Genomic DNA, 11,945 nt, shown 5'->3' with positions numbered 1-11,945 from the left:
AATAAAGCCTGTTACTGTAGACCACCAGTTTTAGCTGATGGCAGCACCTGAACTTATAAGCTAACCATAATCAATCCTGAATACTGTTTGGATGGGAGACCACCAGGACATACTTGGAACTTTAGAAAATGAAATTGAAAAACATTCTGAAATAAGGCTATGGCAAAACCCTCTCAATGCTGCTATGAATGTTAAGGGAATATGTGTCCATAAAAACATCAGGAGCCAAGCTACGTTTGAAGGAGACTTTACTAATGTGGATTATAGAATTTTTACATTTAAGGTTTACATTTAAATTAAATTCTAATATCTCCAATTAAAAATGCTGAATAGAGTTGCTCAAAGGAAAAGAATTCATAATCAGCTTTCCTAACTCTTTATTCTTACTCTTCGAAGAAGTCCCACTACATTTATTGCCATTTGATGTATTCCTAAATGTATCATTGAGAAAGTGGATGAAAAGGGAGAATCCAAAAGGAATACTTAAGACTCAACTATAATATAGGGAATGCTTGTCACAATTCTCCAAAACAAAATATCTGTATTGTTCAAAGCCCTTCTAAGTCCTGAGTGGTTCTTATAAATCCCACATCAAGTTAGGTACAATTAAGGCAATGAACTACCATAGCAGTAAACAAGATGTTCAGCATCTTATAATTTAGCTGTTTAGGGAAAGTACATTGAAATAACAATCATTATTATTATGAATACTCACCTGGAACGATTAGCTCAATTTCCTCTGACATAGAAGTTCCCAATTCATTGGATGCATAGCAGCGATATTTTCCTTGGAAAAGGGATATGTTCCCACGATTTTTAACTACAAACGTTCCTGAATTATTAAATGTAGTTATCCGTGAGTCATCCAACAGACTAAATGGTTTCCCATCTTTTGTCCAGTTAAACCTAAAATGACATTAAATAGCATTAAATAATTTTGAAACAGTTATAATGTATCAATATTTTATAAATTAAATACCAGAAATCTTAATATTTTTGTCTTGCCCCTTCTCATCTATGCATGAATAAATCAGAATGACTACATATTAGATATATTTTATATAATACATTCTGATAAAATCAACTGAAATATAATATTGCATTCTATATTGGGCCACTCAAAATCACAAGTTAAAGGATAAATATCTCAGTAAATCTTCAATGTATGTGTTGAGAGGCAAATATTACATAAAATACAATAATTAGAACTGTTCCTAAGAATGTAGAAGATCTGATCTAATGCTTATCTAGAGACTGCATAGTGTAATCATTATTACTGAAGAATTAGTTATTAGTCTTCATAAGCTTTCCTTCAGTGTCCTTGGATGACCATGTGAAATATAGAAGTGCTGTTGTTTGCCTATGCAACATTTCAATGTACAAATCCAGGTGTCAGAATAGAGCTGGAAGGAACCATGGAGGTCATCTAGTCCAACCCCCTCCTCAAGTAGGAGACCCTATATCATTTCAGACAAGTGGCTGTCTAGTCTCTTCTTAAAAACCTTTATAGGGAGTGAAGAACTATCAAGCTTGTTTATACTTGTGATGAAGATTGGAAGTTACTTCTTTATATATTTCTTTTTTTCTTTGTCTCACTCATCCTTTTTTCTCTTTTTTATTTGTTCCCTTTGTTGCTTTTTTTCTCCTTCCCTTCCCTGAGTTTAGTTTTCATAATTTTGTATTACTCTAATTAAAATCTTTAGCTAAAAAGTGCTGCCTATGAAAGCTTTGATCTTAAATCTTGCCAGTTTGATCTGGATAGCCAAAGAGTCTGCATTCAGTAGCCTAGAAAATGTGATAAGTTCAAAATATATAATCCTTTCATGGTTTTAATAACATGTACATATCAAAATAAGCATGTTTATATTTATGTATGGACTGGATATACAAGCAAAGTCATGCAAAAGACATATAAATCTCCTTCTAGATGTTGCATATTTCATGTATTTTGCCAGGATGTATAGTATAAATCATGCCTTGCATTATCCAACAGTTCTGTTTCAAATAGAAGATACTGGGCTATCTTTGAAGCTATACACATGTGAATTGGTAGACTAAAGAAACAAGAAATCTAGATATTCTCATCCTTGTCTAACTAAATTCTCTATTTTTCAAACTGCCTCTTCTCCTGTAATAACCTGCATTTCATGACCTCACTCTGTAATGACTTGTATTTCATGACAGGCCAAGTTCATTCTTGTTTTGGTAAAAGTGTCCTGAATGAATGGGGAACATAATGAATGGTCTAAATGGAGCACAATGGGATTATCACTGTTTTTCCTTTCCCAAATGTATGTAGCTTCTGCACTTTGAGCTCTATGTGGAAATAATGTTCTATGGTAACAATCAAAAATTGTTTGGATTACAGGAACTTAATTACAATTTGATCGTTTCCAACTTAAAACTACAAACAGGACATGGTTAGTAGCAACTAGAAGATTAGCATGCTCTGCTTACACACTTCAATTCTGAGGTTAATCTGGATACTGTTAAGAATAGATTATGAAATTAAGACACTGAGCAAATCCTTTTAGGCTGATTTTATATTTTATTTGTGATTGGTGCCTTTGGGTCATCCAACAATACAGGCTAGTTGATTGGTCTAATGGTTAAGGCACTGGACTAGAAAGTGGAAGACCATGAGTTCTATTCCCATTCTAGGCATGAAAACTTGACTTTGGGCCAGTCATTCTCTCTCAGTCTAATTTATCGCACAGGGTTTTTGTTGAAGTATCTCTTAGGAGGAGGAAGGAGTATTAGGTATGTTTGCTGCTTTATTTATAAAAATAAAGGCAGGATATACATATAAATAAATGATTACAAGAGGGAGGGAGATAAACATTTTTTTTAAAGAAAACAATGAAAACCAAAGGTTAAAAAAAACACTAAAAGAGAAATAAATGTTCAGAAAGTCACAAATCAGTAAAGCTTACATTGGTTGGGGGTTTCCTTTAGCTTCACACTTGATTGAAAATTCCTCATCAAAAGGGAAAGCAACCTGATCTGTTGGCTGTGTTGTTATTGCTGGGAGCTGTCGCACTGAAATACACAAAGATAAAATACACCTGGAAGCCCTATTTGCTTATGTTTTCACTTTCTGTCATAGAGAAAACCAACAGGACATTCCCCCAAAATAAGAGCAGCTACTAAAAATATTCTCCACTGATCCAAAAGTGAGATTAGATAAGTAGCAATTATTTTACAGTGGAGTGAGGGTACTGCAGTGGGATGGAATTAAAACTAGGGACACTTTGATCCTGGAGAAGATGCTTGAAAATACCATAAATAACCAAGAAAACAAATTAATTCTGAGTTCCCACCAGAGATACAAATGTAGTTTGTATCTAGTTTAAATTAGCATATTTTGAGTACATTATGTCTAACACCTAGATCTTTTCAGAAATTCATACTGCTAGGAAAGAGGGAAAGAACAAGATAAACAGGACAAATAGCAGTATGATGAATGAACTCAGTTACAGCAGCAGTAGATGCTATAGATCTAAAAGACCCGGTTGGAGACAGCTTATCCTGAATAAAATCTATCTGAGTGGTTAGACACTCTATTGATTGTTCACTGGGCGACTTCAGGTCAGTCACTATCTCTCAGCCCAACTGAACTGACAAAGTTTTTGCTGTCAAATAAAATAACAGGAAACCACCATATATGCTGCTTCGAACTCCAATGGAAGGATGAGTATCTCTACAGTATCTACAATACATTGTTTACTTATCTAAACTTTCATTGTCTGGTAGAATCATTCTAAAGAAAAGTTTTCTTGGTGAACACCAGAATTTTGAGAAACTAAGGAACAATATAGTATATCCATGGAAAATATTGTAATAATATCTAAACTGCCTTCCAATAATCATCTATTATTACATGTGAACACATGCTCAAATGTCTTTATAATAGTGCTTCCAGAGCAAAATTGTAAAATCCAAATGACTTTAGTGAAAAGATACTAAAATCTCTATCTAGTGGTTATCCAGATTTGTGCTAATATATATATATATATATATATATATATATATATATATATATATATATATATATATATATATATATATATATATATATATATATATATATATATATATATATATATATCTGTCACTGTTTTAGTTTTAGTGTTATTAGAAATATATATATATATATATATATGTTTTCTGAGGTTTTCGCGGGCGTTTGTATGTAGGTCTTTAGTTATTCGGGTTTTCTCCCGCGTAGAATTAAGCAAAAAGCAAACCCAAACCCACACAGATGATGAGGCACGACCACAAACTAGAAGCCAGTCCACAGCTGCATCATCAGCCACTTTAAACCCCTCCAATCCATACATGAAGCAAACTGACACCCACCATAAAGATGTGACACGACCACGAACACGAAGCCAAACAACAGCAATGAAGCTCACCATCTCAAATCCCCCTGCNCTGCGATCACACACCACTCTTAGAAGCACGAAGCTGAAGACACCAGCCTGAAGATGACGAATGTGACTTCGTCGAAACGTCGCCAAGGTACTTTTAATTCTACGCGGGAGAAAACCCGAATAACTAAAGACCTACATACAAACACCCGCGAAAACCTCAGAAAACATATATATATATATATATATATATATATATATATTACAGTAAGATAGCACTTTATCTTTCAGGGAGGGGCACAGAAAAACAGATATTCATGGCAACCATTTCAGACATGAGTGGGTTGTGCTGCCCAACAGAGTTTGCATATCTTCTATTCACTTTGGTTTGGATTTCCTAGCAGTGTTATTCAAAAGGAATTTCACTGAAGGAAATGAGCTCAAGACTTACATCTTAACCTTTTGTAACAGAGAAAAAACAAAAAGAATAATGGAGACATTAATCTGAGAAATTAATTTTAACATTAATTGTGAGGTTAATAAATTTAGCCTTTCCATTTTCATTCAGTCTTATTACATATCTCTGCAACTGCAACTACAGTACATTCTCTGCTAAAATGCATTAATTATCAACTTCAGAGTTTAGTACTATGACTTTAAAACTTTGATCCTATGAAAGATGGATCCGTAGCTGGCTGACTGGCCATACTCAGGGTGTGGTCCTCAATGGAACCATATCTACATGGAGGGAAGTGTGTAGTGGGGTGCCCCAGGGCTCTGTTCTGGGCCCAGTGCTCTTCAACATCTTCATCAAGGACTTGGACGAGGGGATAGATGGGGAAATCATCAAATTTGCAGATGACACCAAGCTGGCAGGAATAGCCAACACTCCAGAAGACAGGCTTAAGATACAGAAGGATCTGGACACACTTGAACACTGGGCGCTATCTAACAAAATGAAATTCAATGGTGAAAAAAGTAAGGTTCTACATTTAGGCAAGAAAAACCAAATGTACAGGTATAGTATAGGGGGTACCTTGCTCAATAGTAGTAAATGAGAGAGGGACCTCGGAGTCCTAGTGGACAATCACTTAAATATGAGCCAGCAGTGTGCTGCAGCTGCCAAAAAGGCCAACACAGTGCTGGGCTGCATTAACAGAGGGATAGAATCAAGATCACGTGAAGTATTAATACCACTTTACAATGTCTTAGTAAGGCCACACTTGGAATACTGCATCCAGTTTTGGTCACTACGATGTAAAAAAGATGTTGAGACTCTAGAAAGAGTACAGAAAAAATGATCTGAAATGAAACTTGGACAAGGCAGAATTGTTGCTGATTCCAGGGGTTGGGCTCCGAGGCTCAGGTGATGTGCCTTTTCTGGATGGGAGTTCTAGTCTCCCTTAAGGAACAAGTTTGCATTCTGAGAATTCTCTTTAGTACTGGATAGCCACATAGTAACAATGGCAAGGGGCGCCCTTTATCAGCTTTTGCCAACAGAAGTTATGCTTCTGTTCGTAGGGTCTGTCCACATAGTCCTGGTGTCTATGACGCGTCGGCCAGTGATCTTAAGGTTGAATATTACAATGCTCTTTTAAATAAGTTATAATTTATACTTTCTGTATCCAGTTATTATGGAAGTTAACTTATCAGGTCTTCCTTATATTTGTCTTCCTATGGTCAGAGTTCAATCTCAGCTGAGCATCTATATGGTTAGAGCTTTAATAAACCAATGGCCTTTTTGGTTTTCAATTGCATGGTTTCATGATCCATATCCTAATTCCAGATGCCACCATACTTTGGATGGGGCTTCCTGTCCCTTTTTATTTATTTTATTTATTTATTTTATTTAATTACATTTATATCCCGCCCTTCTCCTTGCGGACTCAGGGCGGCTCTCTGGTACAGAAGGGAGAGCATTGAGTAAGCTGCCTTTGGGTGTGTGTGTGTGTGTGTGTGTGTATCACAATTACTTCTTATCAACATTAAAATTCTAGAGGAGAAAATACAGCTATTCTACTAATGCAGGGGTGTCAAACTTGCCACGTTACGTGACATGTCAGGACATATCATGACTTTTTCCCCATTGCTGGAACTGGGGTGGGCATGGTTTCAGCATGACGCATCCGGCCTATGGGCCGGCAGTTTGACACCCCTCTTCTAATGGCTCAGGTCAATCCTGGTAGTGTATTTTTGGATACAGGCAAAAAAGATTCATAACTAAGCATGTATGTCCTGTAATACAAGTCCTTGCTGTATGTACTTGAGTATAGACAAAGGGGGGGGGGGGAAGTGTTCCTTCATATTCAAAACCATATACCCTCAGAAGCAGAATGGATGGACTCACAACTATGCAAATCATCTATTTCATAGATTTACATTCTTTTATTATGCTGAAGAAATTAAAGTGTTGTGAATCTTCACATAACCAAACTATAAAAATGGAAATTGTACCCTGAAGAGTAATTGACCATAATAGAATTACCACTGTGTTATAAATTACAGGAATGAATATTAGAGAACTGGCTAGAAAGTCTTTAAACCTAGTGAACTGGAAAACTCACTGCTCAAAGAGAATGTGGTATCTTGCCATGCCATATGGTACCTCTTCATCTACACTGGCAATGGAACCAGGCTTTGCCTATCTTGTTTATAGCCAGATATGATTCATGTTTATTAAAGCCATTAAAACCTTCATTAACAAAAATTAAGAATTCAGATGAAAAAATGGGGTCAAAGCAAGGCCATGTAATTTGAGGAGATGATTCTAAATAATGGGTGATCTGGAATCCAAATTTGCAATTTATAAGAGAATTCAACCACCAGCTCTGAAAGGGTAAATCATTTACTGCGAACTCAATACTAAAATATATATATATATTTTTCCACAGCCATTAGAACTATGCAAATTCTGAACAAACACATCTCTATGAATGATTAAAGTAGCTAGACCAGGGGTCTTCAAACTTGGCCCTTTTATGACTTGTGGACTTCACCTCCCAGAATTCCTCAGCCAGTGTGCCTGGCTGAGGAATTCTGGGAGTTGAAGTCCACAAGTCATAAAAGGGCCAAGTTTGAAGACCCCTTAGCTAGAAGGTCCACAAATCTGGAAAAAAAATGGCTGCTTTAACAATTCAAAGCAAGGTGTTTCATACACTCTCCCACACATTAGAAAGCAAAATATTTCTGTATAATAGTCACATTCAGCTTTTCTGATGCTAGTGTTCTCTATGAAACATACTTCTTTGTACACAATTTTGTCCTCTCTGCCTAATAATGGCAGTCTACAGTCAAATTAGACAAAATAATTTCCTGCTACCATGGGAGGTCTAATGCTAAGACAGAAAATGGGCTGATAGGAAGTTGAAAAAAAGAATAGTATCCTACTTATAAAGGTACATTAATCTGCTCAGTGAAAACATCAGTGACTCTCTCTCTCAGCAGAACTTGGGAAAAGTGCAGCCAGCTGGGAACCATGAGGATCACACAAGAATTATTCTGACACCTTTTTCTTACTAAGATACTTTTAACTTTGATCCTTCACCACTGACTGCTTGATTTGGAATACTTTGATTTAGTCAATTTGACAATAAGCATATTCATAATAGCTGTTGGCTACATATAACAACAGATCTGAAGTATCTCATATTTTGGTTGACAATGACAATGTAATTATTAAGAATATGGAAGGAAGGAAGGAAGGAAGGAAGGAAGGAAGGAAGGAAGGAAGGAAGGAAGGAAGGAAGGAAGGAAGGAAGGAAGGAAGGAAGGCCTAATAAGCCGAGAAAGTATTAAGACTTATTTTTATCATCTGTCTGTACAAAAAAAATCATCTCAAAAGTTCTCATTGGAAAAACTTGTGAGATATCCAGTATATGACAAGCAATAGCAAGTTTTCACATAAAAATAGATGGGATTGGAACAAATCTCTAGAACTTCTACACATTTTGTCATTAATAAGATAAAATCGAGAAAGTGAGATGAATGTAATTTAGGCTGTAATTAAATTACAGCTGTTTTTATTAAGTTATGGTTTTATATATTGCAAGCAATTGCAGTCATGAATGGCAACTAAAATATATTATAATTAGATAAATAACAATATACGCAAAGCAACAAAAAATGTTTCATTAAATACTCTTGGCTGATATTTTTCTGGAATAAATATTTGAAGAAACATTGAATGATATTATTATTTATTGTCACCAATTTTTCTGATACTCACTTTGGGTTTCTCTATCCTGTCTGGATACCCAAAAAATTCTAGTGAACCTCCTGTCTAAATTTGGAAATCACAGCTTTAGTGACTGATTCATAAGACTCTTCAGTCAGCTATCCATGTGCTATATGTACCTTTTGATGGCTTTGCATAAAAAAAGAAAACAAAACTTGCAATTTCTGTCACACAGAAATTCTCAAAAGGCCACACTAGGAAAAAAAAAAATAAAGCTCAAAATGGAAACAACACATTGGTAAGATCTAATCTAATCACCAGTAGAAGAATATCAGCAAATAGCTATAACTTACCAGTAAGCGGGATTTCAATAGCTGCTGCCAAATTTAATACAAAGAGAATCAGGCACAGAGAAATCCCTTTTGTTTCTAATGGCATCTCCATCTCTCTTCTGTAAACATGAAGTCCAAACAGACTGAAAGATGCCTCACAATTTTCCTGGTTTGTACACTGAATACGGTCCGAGAGAGCAAAATCTGGAAATGAAATGGAGACAGTCACCAAAATATACTTTTAAGGCAACGGTTCAGCTGTAATTTTGTTAAAAAAATGAAGAAATAGGCAAGATTAATAAGCAGAAGCATAAATCACAGCAATATACACATTGTAATTTATTCTTTTACCCTCCTGTTCTCATATTCCGAAAGGGAGGGGGAAAAAACAAAATCAATTACCCCCAAACAAATCTAATTACTTTCCTTCTTGTATACAAGGGGAAAAATGGCTAACCTATTTGGCCCACTTCTAACCTTCTATTTTTTTTTCTTTTTAATAGAGATGTAGAGATTGAAAACCATTTAAAAAATAAGATATATATCATGACATTTATTTTATTTTTTAATACAGGCTAGAATAATTTTACTATTCCCCCAACATTCTAGCAGGAACACCTTAGAATTTTATTAACAATTAAACCACCTCTAGATAGAAAATGTGCTTTGGTACAAAGGCACATTTACAGATAACGTTGTCTACCACAGGTATCTTAAACTGAGAGTCAATAATTTAAGGTTGATACAAAGACACCATTACTTTTATAGCCATTGTAAAATACATTGGGAGAACAGAAGATGGAAAGTATAAAATGTAATAAAGAACCAAAAGTATATATATCATTTTGTCCGCAGCTCACTGACCAAGGTGGAAACTACTAGTTTGGCAACCAGCTGCTACACTGATGGAAATCAGGTGACCATTTATCTCAGAAGAAATGTTCTGGATTGCAATTTGTACTTCAGAAAAGCCAGCTATCTTCCAGTTATATCTGACAGAGCGAAGGCAGTCAGCCAGGAAGTGACACTTAGAAAACCCCAGAGAGACAATGAGAAACAGCTGGCTGACCAGCAGTTATTCAGAGGGTGTTACAGGCCATTGGTTTATAACTGGGTAGAAATTATGGAGATTTGGGAAGGGGGGGGTGTATTTGTTTACCCAATACAGGAATTAAAGCAGAGGGGCTTTGATGGAGATTTATATTCAGGGTTGCTCTCCTTTCCCCAGCCTCTCTTAAATAAAAACTGAAAATGAATAGAAGTTAAACTGGACACAGAGCATATTCAAACAATATTTCAATCCAAATTAATTACAACAACAAATGATTAGCTTTAGGAAGTGTTACATTTAAAATACCATCCAGTCTCAAAGCTAATGTGGTAGGCTTTGGTAGCTCTTGATATCTCCATAAACTCACAGCATATTGAAATATCCTATCACTAATGTAATCCGTCATGAATCAGGCATAAACAGCTGACATAACAACTGTTGTGTTAAGGCCATGTCAGCCATATTAAGTGAGGTGCTCTATCCCTACCTCATCCTGCCCTTCATTGTCTAATTCAGGGGTCTTCAAACTTGGCCCTTTTATGACTTGTGGACTTCAACTCCCAGAATTCCTCAGCCAGGCACGGTGGCTGAGGAATTCTGGGAATTGAAGTCCACAAGTCATAAAAGGGCCAGGTTTGAAGACCCCTGGTCTACTTTTTCCATGTACTGATGTATATGTTGCTGTTTTCTTGCTTCATCCTCCTTATACTGTCATTGGACTTTAGAGTTTCTGCCTACCCAGCCAAAAGTTAAAGGCACAAAAGGTGCACATTCTTAAATTACTGTTTCTTCTATCATAACCCATGTTTATAGCATTGAACAAGGACAGTACATTATTTTGACTAATCATTGCACATTTTGAAAGAAAACCTGAGGTAATCCTCATCTTGAAAACCACATTGAGTTCTAAGAGAAAAGATAGGATATGCTAATAGTAGTACTAATAATAATGCTCATATGAAATATTCAGAATTATATTTTAATGAATAGGGCTTAAATAACAATACAACAAGTTTCTTGAAAACCTTATCTCTAAACCTTTTCTTTCTCCTTCTCTTCCTTCTCCTCCTTCTCTTCTTCTGGATATGCTTTCCAAAACCTACTCTGTACTGGATTCACCATTGCTTCCAAAAGCTTTGAACACCCTCATTCATAGTGTCATACATAGTCTCTCCATTAGTCAATCTTCTATCATCTGTCTCTTTGTCTGTCTGTCTATCTATCTAATCTATCTACCTATCTATCTATCATCTTCCCCAAAAAAACTCATGATAAATTATATGCAAAGAATATTGTTCCAGGATTGTATTTTAACAATGATTGCCTTACTATTTATCATATCTGAAAATCACAGTGTTCTATCAAATGGCTTGTAGCTTTCTGTTTCCAATCACAGAAAGATATAGAAGACTTATGACATTTTATGTCTCTTACAAGCACAGTAAACATACCTTACTTCCCTTCACACCAGATTTACTTCAATCAAATAGCATTTTGATTTCTAAGAACCTATGCCCAGTGTTAGAACTATACAAGATCAAAGAAAATGTTAACTTCTTAGTGGTTCACCAAAATGATTTCCCTGCATTTTTCTCCAAGGTGAAAATGAATAGATGGAAAGTAAGTAGTTACAGGACTGACATCAGGGGTCAATATAGCAGGTCATGTAACAGAGTGATTTAACAGCAACAACATGGTTTGACAGCAGGAGGGCTTTCATTCTTGATAGAAGCAGGGGAAAGAGGGAGAATGTTCACTTTTACTGATAGTTCAAACTGTCAACTGAAAGCTGGGTAATAATTTTGTAACAGTCTGAAGCGGAAAGAGTAATACATTTTAAAATGTATTTAATTACATTTTTAGAAAGTTGGCCCATTTAAAATAGACAGAGATAGTGGAAATGTCCCTTAAATGATCCTACAATTGCTTCAAAAATGTGTCTTTTAGGGCTACTAAGATTATTTTTTTCTCTCTTAAAATCTGCTGGGATATGTGTTTCCCTGTTCTTCTACTACACT

The 11,945-nt window shown here is 35.6% G+C and overlaps 1 protein-coding gene across 1 annotated transcript in view; it reads right to left on the bottom strand.

Annotated features, from left to right (window-relative positions):
- Nucleotides 1–9,066, bottom strand: part of LOC107289176 (neural cell adhesion molecule L1-like protein) — a gene marked incomplete at its 3' end in the record, with an annotated part of 47,878 nt that extends 38,812 nt beyond the window's left edge. Inside the window, exons 1-3 of the mRNA XM_015817875.1 lie at nucleotides 8,898–9,066; nucleotides 2,934–3,039; nucleotides 716–906 (exon numbers count right to left, since the gene is read on the bottom strand). Coding sequence (XP_015673361.1) covers nucleotides 716–906; nucleotides 2,934–3,039; nucleotides 8,898–8,988 — 388 coding nt within the window. The remainder of the gene's footprint in view (nucleotides 1–715; nucleotides 907–2,933; nucleotides 3,040–8,897) is intronic.
- Between the last annotated feature and the right edge of the window lie 2,879 nt (nucleotides 9,067–11,945).

This window comes from Protobothrops mucrosquamatus, unplaced genomic scaffold, assembly GCF_001527695.2.
Source record: "Protobothrops mucrosquamatus isolate PMUCROS unplaced genomic scaffold, P.Mucros_1.0 scaffold650, whole genome shotgun sequence".
NCBI lineage: Eukaryota > Metazoa > Chordata > Lepidosauria > Squamata > Viperidae > Protobothrops > Protobothrops mucrosquamatus.
The sequence above is the reverse complement of the archived record's forward strand: the minus strand, read 5'-3'. Positions and strand labels throughout refer to the sequence as shown.